At 44.4% G+C, this 17295-nt stretch overlaps 2 protein-coding genes across 2 annotated transcripts; one reads left to right on the top strand and one right to left on the bottom strand.

The window, feature by feature from the left end:
- Positions 1–201: 201 nt before the first annotated feature.
- LOC121917587 (selenoprotein W-like) lies at positions 202–5782 on the bottom strand. The gene is made up of 6 exons (XM_042443671.1): positions 5623–5782; positions 4563–4587; positions 4236–4289; positions 2493–2567; positions 1828–1944; positions 202–775 (listed from the first exon to the last, which is right to left on the bottom strand). Exons 1-5 carry the CDS (start codon positions 5649–5651, stop codon positions 1870–1872), a joined length of 258 nt encoding a protein of 85 aa, XP_042299605.1. The 5' UTR covers positions 5652–5782; the 3' UTR covers positions 202–775; positions 1828–1869.
- A 7306-nt stretch (positions 5783–13088) lies between these two features.
- Positions 13089–14917, top strand: LOC121917624 (thyroid transcription factor 1-like). The gene is made up of 2 exons (XM_042443728.1): positions 13089–13353; positions 14039–14917. Exons 1-2 carry the CDS (start codon positions 13089–13091, stop codon positions 14545–14547), a joined length of 774 nt encoding a protein of 257 aa, XP_042299662.1. The 3' UTR covers positions 14548–14917.
- The last annotated feature ends 2378 nt before the right edge of the window (positions 14918–17295 follow it).

Genomic DNA, 17295 nt, shown 5'->3' with positions numbered 1-17295 from the left:
CAAAAGCCACGCTCCAGTCCTAAGGACTGGAGTGCAGCTTTGGTGTGGCTTTTGGACTCTTAGGACGCATGCATCATTGAAATACCATACCTCCAAAGTGACTTGAAGCAGCTTTATTTTGGCCTGTCTGTAACAGGCCATAAAATACTATATAAAGCTGGAACACAACCCCAAGAGCAAGAAATCACACAGGCGACAACATCTTGAAAGAGGCATTTTATTACCTGCTCACTGCATTCAATAGAAACAACCATCAGAAAAGGCATCCATGGGCATAAAGAAAGCAAAAAAGAATAATGGCATTGACAAATTGTATTTTTTAGAATTCTAAACCTGATCAAGGCAAATTTTGGGGGATTGGATTCAATGGCAATTTTGGAAGCACTTCTGATTTTTTCTTTAAAAAACGGAAGGCATTTGAGAATATTCAGTACCCAAAGAGCCAAAAGCAACAGATTAGGAAGGAGGCTCTCCATTCTCATCCTCAATCCAAAGCCAGAGCTACTGCTCTCAAATATTAAAACCAGAACCACAAAGAAAGCGAAGACCCCATACAGCAAACAAAGAACACACAGCGTCAAAGTGGTAGTTGTAGCGCCAGGCCCAATTCTGCCTTCAGGTGTGACATCCAGAGCTCAAGTTCTTCATCAGGCTTTGCTCAAGATGGCATCCTACGCAAAGGGGTTTCAGGGAACTGCCAGGCGTCTGATGACATTTCAGCAGCTCCCATCATCAAGCGCTTGGCCAAAATGAACAAAACAGATGTGTCCTTAAGCTAAGAAAGAAGGGCAAAATGTTGTTACAAAGATTTGCTATTAGCAAGGTAAACCAACATTTGCTTTTATCAACCTATGACCACCACCTCTTACCAAGTACAGTGGTACCCCGGGTTACGAAATTAATTCGTTCCGCCGCCGCTTTCGTAACCCGAAATACTTCGCAAGCCGAAAAACCCATAGGCGCTAATGGGGAAAAGCCGCGATTTCGTGTGAAATAGCGCCGAAAAGCACATAACCCAAAAAAACCTTCGTAACCCGGAACAGTTTTTTTAAATTGATTTTTTTCGTAACCCGGAAATTTCGTAAGGCGGCGCATTCGTATCCCGGGGTACCACTGTATAGAAAAGCTTCAGAAGAGAGGCTTGAAAGTTAGATTTTACTTTAGGTACTTTCACAAGGCAGTATTGCCAGAAAACCAAATAAGAATTCCACCTCCCCAATGGAATTTGCCTTCACTCCCCAAATGTCTAGCAGTACAGTGAGTGAGATGGTTAAGGAAAGCCATTCAGCTCATGGCTGCCCTTGCAGAAGCCAGAGAACATTCTTCTTACAACTTATGCTGGTGTAACCAGTGTAAATGAGCTGGAGCTTCTGGCCTTCATGTGCCAGGACCTCTCTAAATTACATCTGAGGCATGCAATTCTACACCAACTAAAAATGAAGCACCTTCTGTAGAACAAGAGGTTGCTTATGAGTTGGGTGGCCATTTTTGCACCTGACAAATCCACCACTTTTTGTGACAAGCAAGATGGAAGCTTTTTATGTCCCTGGGAGCCCATTCAGATTTCAGGTTTGGTTTTGATGTACATTTGGCATCATCCCCATGTTCAAGTTCTCAGAGCCAGTGTATGAAGCAGAGCCACCACTAGAGGGATCTGAACAACATGTACAAGTCTCCTGCCACAGGTTTTGAAGGAGTAGCATGCCAATCACCAGCTTGCTTTGATTTAGAAGAACAACCTGGATCTCCATAAGGAATAAGGACCAGCCTGGATTCAGAATTCTTGCACAGGTATTTTGGTCAGAAGAAATTTAGAGTTGCCTTTACCTTTACTCCCAGTGAACAGTTGCTGCATCCTCAAAGCCATTTTTATGCTAAAGCTGCTTTGATGGCCATAGTTATCTTGCGGAATTTGGTGTCATCATCCACAAAGCCATCTCCATTCTGGCAGAAAGACAGAAAGTTAGAGAGTGTATCAGCTCCATTAACATTTCAAGGAAACAGCATGGCCCAAGTTCTTACTACCTGAGGTGTGTGTAAATGGCCACCCTCCTGAGCACACCACCACCAGACCCTTATCTCCGATGGAAGAGGAAAATACAGTTGGCCTTCCATTTTCAGAGGGGATCCATTCCGGACCCCTGCAAAAACAGAGGTCCGTGCATATTCAAGCCTCATAGGCTTGAATGAGGCATGCCCACATGTGTGCCCACAATTGGAAATAAAGAACTACAAAGGGCAGCAATGATCAACCCACAGGCCCCTGGACACTCTTGGACTCCAGTTCCCAGAATCCCTCACTTTGGGTCATGCTGACCAAATCTTTGGAGAGCTCAAATCCTACATCATCTGGTGATCTGAGTCTGGGTAACACTCTTGACTGAATGACTGGCCTTTTGGGGCAGTACAGTTGTTCAACTGTAATCTCAGGAACTGTGCCTCTCAAGCTCTTGGTGAGACTGAAGCATTTCTTAGACAGGAGAAGCACTTACCTTTTTGGAGTGCACCAGCTTCCCTGCCACTGTCACTTCAAACCATCCTGTGACCTGAGGAGTCCCTTCCCCAGTCTAGGTGGGAAAACAGGAGAAGGCAACTTAAGCAGTCATCCCACCTTCTGGGTTTCTCATTCAAGGAGAGCCTCTTAACTTCCCATCTCTTAAATCCTGGTACCAGCTGTAAGAGATGGGCATGCTGGATTCTATCTTCACTCCTTCAACTATACATCCCAAGTGTCCCTGCCTGTACGGGCATCACTTGCAGGCCAATCAGATACTTTATTAGTGCAGTCATTAATAAAAGTCATTTCAGCAAAATAATATTTTGCATTTTTACTCTGTTGAAGGTGGTACACAGATATCTCCCTCATGAAGTCAGAGAACAAAAGAGTTTGACCAGTTATTTTAGACCTTCTGTTAGGAAGATTTGAAAACCAAATCCTTGAGATACTACTGTAATTTAGCTAAAATTACTAATGGGTGAAACCACAAAGGAGACAGACTTTTCCTTGATGTTTATCACACTATGCTCTTAAAGAGGTACTATTCCAGTGTGACTCCTCTAGCTGCCTCCTGTTGCATGCTGGGATTGGCAGTTTTAAGGAGGGGTATTTAGAATTCTCAGGCAGAGAAGTTCAGCTCCTTAAAACTGCCAATCCCAGCATGCAACAGGAGGCTGCCAGAGGAGTCACACTGGAATAGTAGCTCTTTAAGAGCATAGTGTGATAAACATCCTTGTTAAAATTTCTTCTACGGAAGCAAGGTTCTCATTGTTTTTGAGAGATGGCCCATACATTAGTGGGAGAGCCCCTGCTTCTCAGGGCAACGGTCCTAGGTTCAATTCCCAGACCCTCCAGTTAGAAGGATCTAGTAACTACAGGTGATGAGCAGAGGTCTCTTTCAAAAACTGTAGATGGACACTGCTAGTCAGAACATTTATTTTCTCTCAATTCAAAGATATAGCCGTGTTAGTCTGTAGAATCAGTATGTAGAGAGATCTTGTAGCACCTTTGAGACTAACTGAAAGAAAGAAGTTGGCAGCATGAGCTTTCCTAGACTTAAGTCTACTTCTTCAGATGCATCTAAGGAGGTAGGCTGAAGTCTAGGAAAGCTCATGTTCCCAACTTCTTTCAGTTTGTCTCAAAGGTACAACAAGATCTGTCTACAAACTACTTATTTTCTCTGTTTAAGACATCATTCTATGCTGCCCTCAGTCCAAAAGGCGACATTACAGGGCTAGCTGGAAAATGGGTGTAAGTGGTACAGAGCCTCACTTTCTGCTTCAGGAATATTCAAGTTGCCTGCCCACACTGCGCAGTCATAGTGCTATGATTCCACTTTAACTGCTCTGGCCACATCCTGTGGCTTTCTGGGACTTGTAGTTTGGTGATACTGATATACTAACACTCTCTTTCTCTCAGTGCCAAAACACACTGCAGAAGTTATCCATTTTGAGACCGCTTTAACTGCTTTGGCTCAATGCTAGGGAACCCTGGGAACTGTAGTTTGAGGAGATATTTCACCTTCTCCGTCAGAGAGCTCTGGTGCCACAACAAACTACAATTCCCAGGATTTGTTAGCACTGAGCCAGGGCAGTTAAAGTGGTCTCAAACTGGATTATTTCTGCAGTGAGGATTGGACCATTGAAGCTAGTCTGGGTCAGCAACAGTGCCAGAGTCCCTTGTTGAGGAACCACAGAGAAGCCAGACAACTCAACCAACGTCAAGAGCATATACTTACAATTTCCAGCTTGCCCGGAAACTCTTTTTCAAGTTGTTTCCTGAGCTTCTGATACTAGCAAAGAAAGAAAAGGGAGATGTTAGTTTTAGAGTTCAGAAACATCCAAGCCTGTCTGGGGTACTTGGGAAAAAGTAAGGCAAGCCTGAACCCCTGTTAATCCTCCCATTTAGAGCCCCTAATCCAGATCTGAGAAGGGTCTGTGGCATTGCCCAAAGGGGCAGAGCTGATGCAAGTGAGCCAACTAAGCCTCTGCATCCATCAAGTTCTTTGGCTCCTTCCAAGAAGGCTGCAGCTTTAATTAACAAGGAGGAAGAAGAAGGAGCTTACCTTGGGACTGTATCCTCAGGCCCCACTGCAAAAACAACACAACACAACACACAAAATTAAAAGCAGGTATGTAAGAAATTATCTACAGCCGCCAAGGAATTTATCTCAACTGGGACAAACATCCAGAGACTCTTTGTATTTGAACATCTTCTTCCCAGGCAATGGCTTTGGCTTCAAGTAGGAATGCTTCCCAATTAGTTCCAACTACAGGAGGAGGAATAATAATAATAATAATAAATTATCGTCATCATCATCATCATTATTATTATTATTATTATTATTCCTCCTCTAGTCGGAACAAATGCCCAAGATTCAGGCCTTAGAAATCCAGGAGTAAGTGAAGATGCACAATGGTTTAAGCTTAGCCTACAAGCCCTTTGTTTAGGTCCAAAACACACTGCAGAAATAATCCAGTTTGAGACTGCATTAACTGCCTGGGGAACCCTGGGAACTGTAGTTTATTGTGGCCCCAGAGCTCTCTCAGGACTGAGAAGGCTCAATGTCCCACAAAACTACAGTTCCCAGAATTCCCTAGCATTGAGCCAAGGGCAGTTAAAGTGGTCTCAAACTGGATTATTTCTGCAGTGTGTTTTGGACCTAAGTGAAGACGCGTCTCAAACAAGCTGCAGGAATGCAGTTTAAGAAGGCTTTAACTGCCTTGGCTCAGTACTAAGGAACCCTGGGAACTGTAGTTTTCTTATGGCCCCAGAGCTCGCTCTCTCTCTTTCTGACAGATGTCTCACAAAACTACAGTTCCCAGAATTCCTTAGCATCGAGCCAAGGGCAGTTCAAGCTGAACTGAACACTATTTGTGCCTTTATTATTACTATTACTATTTTATATTTTAATAGCCCACCTTTCTCCTAATATGGGGACTATATTTTGGCACTTTATGCACTAATTTCTTTTGCACTATATGCATTATAGTGCAAAATATATCAAGGGCTGGGGGAAAAGGAGTACAAGCAATCCATAATAACATCATAGCATAACATTACTAGTAGAATTATTACTATTATTATTATTATTATTACATAATGTTCCTGCCAGGTTTCCTTACCAATAGACCACCTTGATTTTGACAGCCATGATGATGGCAGCGAACGTTCAGGCCTCCAACGTTCTCTTATGGAACGCTGAGCTCGAGATCAAAGGCACCGACCGAACGCTGAGAATGCCAACGTTCCGATTTGGAACGTTGCTGCGACTGAAGGCCCTTTTAAGGCGAGGCGCGGGCGAGTCCACTATTTGCAAAGAAAAAAGGGGGGACAGAAGGAGGAAAAACCAACCAACCCAAGAGCCTGTTCTTTTTCTCTGCATCGATTTTTCCCTTCCTCTTTTAAATATAAAAGAAGCATGAAATTAAGGTGCAAAGGAAAAAAGGCACAGCAAAGGGCTGGAAAGGTGGCCTTCTCCCCCTCTGCCCAAATGGTTTGGCCCAGTTGGCGATGAATCACATGGCAGCCATGTTGTCCCTAGAATCATAAAATGCTAGAGTTGGAAGTGAGCACAAAGGCCGTGACGCACTCCAACTCGCATTCTGTCATGCAGGAACTCCCAATCAAAGCAGAAGGCCACCCAGCCTCTGTTTAAAGGCCTCCAAAGAAGGAGGCACAAGGCATACTGAGTAAGTCCAAAGCATATTGAAGATACATAGGATCATAGAGTTGGAAGAGACCACAAGGGACATCCAGTCCAACCCCTTGCCATGCAGGAACTCTCCATCAAAGCACCCCCAACAGATGGCCATCCAACCTCTGTTTAGAAACCTCTAAGGAAGGAGACTCTACTACACTCCAAGGGAGTTTGTTCCACTGTCGAACAGCCCTTACTGTTAGGAAGTTCCTCCTAATGTTGAGGAGGAATCTCTTTTCCTGGAGCTTGCATCTATTGCTCCATTGTCCTAGTCTCTGGAGCAGCAGAAAACAAGCTTGCTCCCTCCTCAGTATGACATCCCTTCAAGTATTTAAACAAGGTTCTCATATCCCCTCTTAACCTTCTCTTCTCCAGGCTAAACATCCCCAGCTCCCTAAGGCATTCCTCATAGGGCTTCATGGTTTCCAGGCCCTTCACCATTTTAGTTGCCTTCTGGACACATGGCTCCAGTTTCTCAATGTCCTTTTTGAATTGTGGTGCCCAGAACTGGACACAGTATTCCAGGTGGGACCTGACCAGAGCAGGTACAAAGAAGGACGTGTACTTAGTGGTGCCTCTTTCTTTGGAGAAGGAGAGGAAATGAATAAGTAAACAACTGAGCCCACATAATGGAGCAGTTAGGGAGAGAACTCATGGGGTTTAGTTCCTCTGCGCCATGCTTTCTGGACGCACAAAGCCCTTTGGGAGGGAGGAGCTGGGGAAGGCATTGCCCAAGCATGTTAAAATCTGTGGTCAGTAAGTGCAGTGTGTGCAGGGCTCAGTGTGCAACATCCAGTATCTGCACTGAACATTATACACAGTGATCATGATGCGCATTGTGCAGTGACCAGTGCATGCGCAGAACAGTATGTGCAGTGATCATGATGTGCAATGTATTCAGTGTGCAGGGGCCAGCAGTTTGTGCATTGTGCAGTGACCAGTATATGTGCAGAACAGTATGTGCTGCAATGGGTATGTGCAATGTACACGGGGTGCAGGGCGGGCAGTTTGTGCAGTGACCAGTGCATGCGCAGAACAACATGTGCAACGATGAGTATGTGCAGTGATCATGATGTGCAATGGACACAATGTGCAGGGCTGGCAGTTTGTGCAGTGACCAATATGTGCAGTGATAACAATAGCAATACCAAGTACATTTCTATACTGCTTTACACTCCCTAAGCGCTTTACAATGTGTAAGCCAATGGCCCACTCTGGTGCCACAACAAACGCCAATTCCCAGAATTCCACAGCATTGAGCCAGGGCAGTTCAAGCGGTGTCAAACTGGGCCAAATTTATTGCTCCAGTGTGGATTCAGCCCTAAACTGTGTGCAGATGTGCTTAACACACCAATTACACAGCTCTGGCATGGGCTGGGCTGCTATTCCAGGCTGTTATCCAAAGCAGACTTTCAGAAAATCACACATTTTGGGATTTCATGGACGTGGCTCAATTGGCTGCACCTCGGAGCAGCTGATTTTGAGCCTGTATCCAAAGACACACGAAACCGACTCTCTAACACAAGGCCCACTTGTATGTTCGGGATGACAATCCTGTGATTGAGAAACATAGCTGGGACCCTCTGTGTGATCTTTCTGTAGAGAGGCAACATCATAAGATTGGAAACACTGGGTGCCTGTTCCAAAATGCGCATACACACACACACATCTGACCCCTTTTCTTAACTGTTAAAATGATCTGTTAAGTAAGCTAACACACGCCATGCCCTCCCACTGTCTGGTTTTTGGAGGAACAATCCTGATTAATCCCACTTCTCCAGCCATTTTTGAAATGCCCATTTTTTTGTCTCCTCTTTCCTCTTTCTTTTCACCTTACTTCACTTGCTACAAACTGAATTCAAATAGCAAAAGGGGTTTGAGCTCCATTAATTTAGCAAGGAGAGGATAGTGGAGGAGAGGACGAAATCATGCCCTTTCCCAGTAGACTCAGGCAAAAGCACCATCTTCTCGCTTGGATGTCCTCCCTCATTTTGGTCATCTTGACCGACCACACTTTTGATGCTGCTTGGCCACCTTTGTCCAGGTTTTCATCTCTGAAATATTGACAGGTGCCGTATATACTTGATGATAAGTCAACCTCGCGTATCAGTCAAGAGCCAAAGTTATGGATTTTTATATAACCCATGTATAAGTCGAGGGTAAAACGTAGGGACATGTAACAAAGGATGCAAAAGATGAAGGGAAGGAAAACAGTGCCAAAGCACACTGCTATTTCCCCAAAAGGCCAGAAGTGGCATCGCAGCAGAAAAAATAGAGAAAGGTGGTGCTTCTTTTAGTTTCTTCCAAGATGGACCTTGCCTTTTGCCACACTATTCAAAGAAGGGGACTGTTCCTTTTTTGATAAGAGTTAAGGTACAGCACTTACAGTACTTACGTTGACCCATGGACAAGACGACCCAGGTTTTTAGGGGTCAATTTTTGGACTAAAATTTCTAGACTCAAACATGAGTGTATACAGTATGTCATGGATGCCACAGAATCATAGATTTGGAAGAGATCCCAAGGGCCATGCAGTCCAACCTCATTCTGCCATGCAGGAAGACAGAATCAAAGCACCCAAAACAGATGGCCATCCAGCCTCTGTTTAAAAACCTCCAAAGAAGGAGACTCCACTACTCCTTGAGGGAGTGTTTGCCACTGTTGAACATCTCTTACTCTCAGGAGGTTCTTCCTAATGTTGAAATAGAATCTCTTTTCCTGTAGTTTGCATCCATTGCTCTGTGTCTTATTCTCTGGAGCAGCAGAAAAGAAGCTTGCTCCATCCTCAATATGGCGCTGCTTCAAATATTTAAACAGGGCTATCATATCACCTCTTAAGTGTCTCTTCTCCAGACTGAACATACCCTAAGTCTCTCCTCATAAGGCATAATTTCCAGGCTGGTGGTCACCTTCCTTGGGACATGCTCCCTCTCGTTGCGCCAGCTGCAAGGCAGCAGAACACATAAATTAGTTTCTATCCCCTCCTAGTGGGCCTTTAAAAAACAACAACCGTCCTATTGCCTATTTCCAACAATCAGGTAACACAAAACATCCAATACAGGTAAAGTCTCCCTGATCTGAAATGCTCAGGGCCAGAACTGTTTTGGATTTTGACATATTTTCCACATGTTGGAATATTTGCCTATACATAATGTGATATCTTGGAGATGGCATCCAGGACTAAAGATGAAATGCATTTATGTTTCGTATATACAGTACTTTTTACACATGGTCTGAAGCTGGAAGGGATGGTTTGCACCATGCCGAGTAACCGGAAAGTACAGGGTCTTGTTTGCAGGTGATGTAACTGAGGTCCAGAACACGCTGCAGAAATAATCCGGGTTGAGGCCGCTTTAACTGCTTTATAAGTACAGTATAGTTTATAAGAATTGTAGTTCATTGTGGCACCAGAGCTCTCTGAAAGAGAAGGCTAAATGCCTCACAAAACGACAGTTCCCTGGATTCCCTAGCATTGAGCCAGGGCAGTTAAAGCGGTCTCAAACGGGATGAGTTCTGCAGTCTCTTTTGGACCTAAGAGGGGCATCCATACTGGTCAGAACCGTATTAAACAGGAGAGTTATCATACTTGTGTTTTATTGACAATATTCTAAATAATTTTCTGCATGGAATGAAGTTTGCAGAAAAACAAGAAAGCAAAGGCATCAGTATCTCAGCCGCCCATGTAGACAGTTTTGGATTTTGGAGTGTTTTGGATTTTGGAATTCCAGATGACTCAAGCTGTATTAATTTTAAAACATCCTATGAGCAAAGGCAGTCCTTCAGGCCACTAGGGACCATCTGAGACCCATATTTGCACCTTAAATTGAACCTGGACAAGGTTAAGTAACCAGTGCGGTAGATATAAAATTGGCCAGATAAAGAGTTTGGAAAAGTTACTTTTGGAAAGGAGGCTGAGATGGTATCCTTCTCAGTAAACAAACCTGTGTTGCGTTTTCTTCTTTATTAATAACTATTGCCATCTTGACCCCAGTCTGTTGTTGCATGGCCACATGGGGCCAGATTGTCAGCTGTGAAATGTTGGAGTGTATGCTACATTGCTAGACTTAAGCAGATTTGTCTGGTTAGTTCCTGGATAGAAGATCACTAAAGGAGTCCTTTGTACATCCCCTTAAGTTCCATTATGGAAGGAAACTTAAATAGAAACATTACTCTTCCTCTCTCTTTTTCCCCCCCAGTGTCCTGCACAATTTGGACTTTCCCAAGAAAGGCTCAACTTCTACCTGCTTCCTACTTGTGAATCGTCATGATAAATCAATATTTCCCCCCTTCATTCTTGATATACATTTCCTCACCACCCGCAGGAGCCTCATGTCAGCAAAAAGCATGATCGCTGCAAAAGAAGAGACAGCCGACTGAACAAAGATAAAAATGCCCCTCCCTCCATTGCGCACACCACACTTTCGCAGTAATAAAACCCTCTGTTTGAGCCACTGATACTTATTTATAGCTTTCATCTCTTTGCTTGTACAGCAAATCCAGGAAATAAAAAAACAGATGTCAGAAAGCTGTCAGATTTAGCTGGCTCATTCCTTCCTAAAATCATTAATGCAACTAAAGCATTTCATTCCTCCACCCCCCCCCACCTCTTGCCAAAGGATGCCAAACTTGATCAGACTCCAAAGAATGATCCAGGAAGACAAAAAACAATATAGCAGCATTATTAATGCCAAGGCAGTGTGGATCTGGTCAAGAAAGTCAATGGATAGCCACTAAGAACCCTATGAAAGAGCAAGCTATGGTATGAATAAATAATAGGATGCTGTTGCATATTTTAAAATGTCAGACTGAAAACTCTAGTACTGGAAATTGATTTTGCTGCAGATTAAAAATGTATACGTATAACTCAGCATTTTTTCAGGGTTCTGTTTATGTGCCAAATCTCTCACAACCACCGAACATCACTTTGAAATCAACATGGTTTAAGGCCTCTCCATGCTTCCCTTCCTTTCTTTTGTTGTTGTTCTGTGCCTTCAAGTTGTTCCTAAGAAGACCTTGACAAGATTTGTTCAGAGGAGGTTTGCCTTTGTCTTCTCCAGAGGCTGAGAGCATGTGACTTGCCCAAGGTCCAAAATGCAATAACAAATTGAGTTTTTGATTTCTCTGGGATGTTTCTTCAGAGCAGAGGGACATAGGCCAAGCTCCTAGTCATGACTGCACAGTGAGAAATGATAGCAGAATGGTTGCGCTGGAGTTACAGGATCACACAGTTGTGCAATTGAATCCACAAGAGATGGTACTTCCCACCCACACAACTGTTGGCCCAACTTACCGCTTAGTGCTAAAGACTACACTTATGGAAAGTCCTAGAGATGTCAATTGCTTGTGGAATGGTTCATGCCACCATAACAAGGTTTGTGAAATCCTGAACAAGGTACTTCCTTTGCATCACCTCCAAGAAAGTGCAGTCAGCCACTAGGAAATCCATCATTTATGCCGGTGTAAAGCCACAAGGGTTGCTGTGGCTTAGCAGTTAAGATGCCAGTTCTGACAATTGGAAAAGCTGAAGGTTGGCAGTTTGAGGTCCAAGGGCCACATGTCACTAGTCCCAGCTTCTGCCAACCTAGCAGTTCGAAAGCAAGCAAATGCAAAGATAGATAGGTACCACTTTGGTGGGAAGGTAACAGCATTTGGTGCAGTCATGACAGCCACATGACCGCCAGACTCGTCTTCAGACAACATTGGCTCTTCGGCTTAGAAATGGAGATGAGCACTGCTTCCTACAGTTGGTTACAACTAAACATTCATGTCAAGGGACTACCTTTACTTTGTTAAAGCCACAATAGAATTGCGGGGGAAATAAGCAAATGGTAGAATGGATAATGTTAATTACCATGATGTTAGCTTCGAGCCCTGTGAGTGAGAGAGCTCTAGGACTGCATCCACGCTGCAGAATTAATCCACTTTGACACCACTTTAACTGCCGTGGCTCCATGCTTTGGAGGTGCCACAACAAACTACTACAAATCCGAGAACTCCATAACCTGGAGCAATGGTAGTTAATGGCATCAAACTGGATTATTTCTGCATGGCACTACTTTAACTCCCATTCTACAGTATCCTGGGCTTTGTGATTTTGTAAGGCGCCAGAACTCTTTGACAGAGAAGCCTAAAGACCTTGTAAAACTACAATCCTAGGATCCCAGGGGATGGTGCAACAGCACTTAAAGAGGTGTCAATCTGCATTATTTCTACAGTTTAGATGCACCCTGAACTGAGTGTACTTGGTTTACAACAATGGAAGTGAGCTGAATACAGAAGGCTAAAGAGGGAGGAAAGAGAAACAAGGACATTTTGAAAGCAGCCGAAAAACTGGGACAAGAAAGGAATAACTCAGGCTATCCCTGCCAAATCAGGAAAGTTGGAGGGTACCAAATAAAGCGGACAACCTTAGGAGATTCAACCTTTTGCCCACACAATGCCAGCTTCTGCCACCTGTGATGTGGCTGCTGAATGTGTGCATCTCAATGGGCATCTTACCTTTGCTTATAGGGCAATGCCAGCCTCATTTGGTGGAGAGATTCCCACTGAAGATTCAAGAATATCATCTCTTCTCTCACCCTCTTCTCTCCCAGACTATTCTCAAACCAGTTTGCGGCTCCCATCCGCTCAGGAAGACTGGCTGCCTCTTGACTCTTACTGTTTGGTTAGGCTATTGAAGAAAGTGGGGGTGGCTCCATTGTGGAAGGTGGAGTCCTTAATCCCTGATAAGGTGCAAGAGTTCAGATAAAAAGGAAGAGCGTGGCCCATTAAACTCCAGCATCCCTAGCTTACAAGGTTGGTTTGGAGGTTGGCGGTAAAGAAAAGCAAGGCACAGTGTGGGGGGATTCGTCCGAAATCCTCCCCTCGTTTTTTCCTTCCAAAACAGACCCCATGGAAGACCTCAAAGGATTTGCGGTAGAAGCCCTGGATGATTTTGCCCAGTTTATGCCAGGTGCTGCCCACCAACCTAGCTTGGGGGGCTCCCGATTCTCCATCAACCCACACTGCCTCTCCCAGAATCCCATGCTGGGATGCTACCCGGGAACATGCTCTGGCCCTGCAGAACTGCCTGCCTATCCTCAAGAGAACTTCAGGAGTGGAGTGACCCACGGAGAATGGTACCCAACTGGCCCTGCAGATGGACTCTACTCTTCCAGTAAGTGATGCTCTTATCTCTTTGGATTGGATCTCTGCAGGCTTTGGGCACAGAGCACATATTCTGGTTAAGCATGGCTTGGAAATCTTGTAGAGGTGGCTGGAGGCTGAGCTGAAAGCTTAGGCAATATCATGCACATAGGTTGCAACAGTTTGCTTTTGCTCGAGTCTCCTGGGAAGGGCACGATTGTGCCCCTCCTCTGCTTTGCCCCCATTGGGTCAACGGAGGGCAAACTACTTCTGCAGGTTGAACTCAATGGGAAGGGGAGAGAGAAGCTGGGATGTTTTAAAAGCAGCTGATTGATTGGACTGTACCTTCCAAATTGGGACAATGAGAGGGTATGTTGCTCCGGATTGAGGGTGACGTGTAGCAGCAGCCTTCCCCAAACTGGTGTCCTCCAGATGTGTTGGACTACAACTCTGGTTCTGTGGATGACGGGAATGCATATTCGCAACATATCTGGAGAATCGTGGGCTGGGAAAGGCTGGATTGCAGGGGCAAAGGAGGACACAGTAGAGGTTTGTCTTGCCTTATCATGTTCAGAAAATTAGAGGTATGCAAGTACTCTCTGGGCTTGGATCTGGAAATCTTTGCCAAGAAATGGCAAGAGCACAATCTTAAAGAGGATCTTTGCTATGCTCTGATTTTGGGACAGATAGATGGCCTTCTGTTCCTTTCCTCCCAGTCTCCAGGTATGTGGGGACGTCTGGATACAGCGTGTCTGGCGTGGACTGTTTGGGCTACCTGAGCGAGATGATCAAATCGCCCCAATTCCTCACTGGGAACCCCTCCAAGCGGAAGCGGCGTGTGCTCTTCTCCCGGGCCCAGGTTCACGAGCTGGAAAAGAGGTTTGAGATCCAGAAATACCTGACTGCACCAGAGCGTGAGCATCTGGCCACCATTACCCGCCTCACCCCAAACCAGGTGAAGATTTGGTTCCAGAACCATCGCTACAAGATGAAGAAGCAAGCCAAGCTTCAGGACTCCAAGGACAACCACCCGGGGCAGGGAGCCCACACGCCTTGCAATAGTAGCCTTGTCTCTCAGCCGGACGGTGGCTACAGTTTTGCCAGATCTCCAGTGGAGGAGAAATTCTTTCTCCAGGGCTTGGCTTCCAGTCCTGGTGCCGAACCCAACCCACAGCCCCTCATAAAAACTCCTGAAATCAGCCTTTCGTTTGGCAAATCATGGTAGCTTACAGAGATTTCTTCCCAAAAGAACAAGAGTAGAGTGTGCAGTAACAAGAGGATGCCCATGCAGAATGTCTGGCACCCAGTAGCATCACTAGGGGTGTGTGAAGTGTGTGAACTGCACCATCAGAAGGGGTGACACCAGGCACCAGCAACCTGTTCCAAGGCTTCACCCCTGGAAAGAAAAGGGGGCACTATTCTTGGTATGCCACTCTCCTTTGAGGGGCAAGGACAGGGCTGAAGCTGCAGACCTTTCTCTCTGCTTTCCCTTCCCGCAACCTCCTTTCTGAATCTGTTTGGCTCCTTTTCACCATTGTCCTTTGGAGGGCCCTGTTTGCTGGGTTTTCCTCTTCCCTTGAGGATGGAGATCTTTTGTACAGTTGTCCCCTCATATCCATGGATTATTTATCCATGGGTTCAAACATTCATAGTTTTCATGCACGCGCGCGCACACACACACACGCATATATATATATAAATTATTCCAAAAAGCAAACCTTGGTTTTTGCCATTTTATATAAGGGGCACCATTTTACTATCCCATTACAGTATATTTAATTGGACTTGAGCATTCATGGATTTTGGTATCCAAGGGGAGTCCTGGAACCAAACCTAAACAGATACCAAGAACAGATACTGTAATTTTAAACATGTTCTTGTTCAGGAGGTGTCCATCTTTGCTTTCTTAGTTATGGGGAGAGGGGTTGCTGTAGCAGGACATTGGGTTCCTCCCCATCCCAGAAGGTCCATGTGAGGGACATCATTGCAGTATGTACCACACTGGGTAACACTAACCCTAGTGATGCCACTGCCAGAACATAATGTGAGAACATTGCCTCTTCTTGTACCAGCAACACTCAATGGAATAAGGCTGGTAAAATGCATCCCAGGCCATCAGACACAGCACTGAAAACATGTCAAGATTCACAACAGAAATCCCAAACTCTCTCAGGATTTTTCTACATAGGGTTCCCAGATGTCACGGTCTGGCCTCTAAGTGACTGCCGGGAAAGATGCTGGAAACACAGAGTCCAAGCTGCAGGATGAATGGATGAGAGCACTGCCCTGAAAACAACAACAACAACAACAACAACAACGATGTGCTATTGGGCCCAGTAGATACAGAGTGTTTTGGAGTGGCTGCTGTTCACTCTCCAGAGACTTCATTCCCTCCCTTCATTCCTTTGTACCATTTGTTAGACTTTTCATGTTTATTGGGCTCACATGCCCTGAGCAACTGTAGCTGATGTTCAAATGACATTATCGGATGTCATTCCCCATGGCACTACCAAGGGCCATCCTTTGGTCTCCAGTTTTTGATCTGAAACCTCAAGGTCTGGGATGATACTAACCTGGGAGCCCTATTTCTGCCCCAGTCGCTGTACTGCCAGTTAGATCTCATCTATCTGCCTCCATCTTCCAGCGGTCCATCGATCCTAGCATCCTGTCTCCAACATCAACAAGCATGGGATGCTTCAAGGGAGCCATTTAAGGAGACAGCCAGACAGTTACAGCATGAATAAACTATCTGATGCTGCCACTTAGTCCTGCCTTGCACTTTTCCTGTATTAAAATTTTTATTAGTTTACTATATTGGCTAACAGCCAGCGAAGAAGCATTCTTCAAATCCTCCAAGGCAGTTCAAGCAAAACCGTTCCACTCCCAACTTTGCATCTGCAAGTTATGCATATATGACACTCTTGGTTTGTTCTAGCCAGGTCCCATTAAATTATGCCTTCAGTCAGATAAGTCTGCTGTTTTGTGTTTGGGGTGTTCAAATAAACAATTGGAAGGGAGTCAGAATGAGAACCAGAATTTGGAGAAGTTATTTTTGGGACTGCACACCTTTTTTTTTTAAAAAAAAAATCTCTTATTTTCTTCCATTGCCTACCTTTCTAACATGTCCACATTAGTGAAGAGCTACAGAGGAAAGATCGGAGATAGATTCTCACAGACACATGGAACATCATTCTAGATACTTTCCCAAGTTTTGTAAGTCATTCTGACTCTTAATTGCATTTAGAAGTCATAGAGCAAAGCTGAACACATTAATATTAAACAACAATTCTCTATAAGGCAAAGAAGACCTGAAACCTGATCCAAAAAACAAAGGTTAACATCTGAAAAGGCAATTTGTAATTGCAAGAATGCATAAAGATACAGGTTGAGTCTCCCTTATCTGAAATGCTTGGGACCAGAAGTTCTATGCAGTTGGGACGTTTTTATTTATTTTTGCATATACATCATGAGATATCTTGGAGATGGGATCCAAGTCTAAACATGGAATTCATTTATGTTTCATGCACACTTTGTAAGCATAGCCTAAATGTAATGTTATACACAATATTTTAAAATAATGTTGTACCTGAAATGAAGTTTGCATACACCAAACCATCAGAAAGCAAAGGTGTCATTGTCTCAGATACTCATGTGGACATTTTTGGATTGTGGAGTATTTCAGATTTTGGACATCCTCACATACCAATGGCATATATATGTCTGGGCCTGGATTCCACTCCACCAAATGCATCTGAGGAAGTAGACTGAAGTCTACGAAAGCTCAGGCTGCCAATTTCTTTCTTTCAGTTAGTCTCAAAGGTGCTACAAGATCTCTGTACATACTGATTCTACAGACAACAGGCTATATCTATGGATTTTGGAATTATGGATAATGGAGACTCAACCTTGAAATAGTTAGATGATAGATAGATAGATAGATAGATAGATAGATAGATAGATAGATAGATAGATA

The sequence above is a fragment of the Sceloporus undulatus genome, unplaced genomic scaffold, assembly GCF_019175285.1.
Source record: "Sceloporus undulatus isolate JIND9_A2432 ecotype Alabama unplaced genomic scaffold, SceUnd_v1.1 scaffold_24, whole genome shotgun sequence".
In the NCBI taxonomy this organism is placed as follows: domain Eukaryota; kingdom Metazoa; phylum Chordata; class Lepidosauria; order Squamata; family Phrynosomatidae; genus Sceloporus; species Sceloporus undulatus.
The sequence above is the reverse complement of the archived record's forward strand: the minus strand, read 5'-3'. Positions and strand labels throughout refer to the sequence as shown.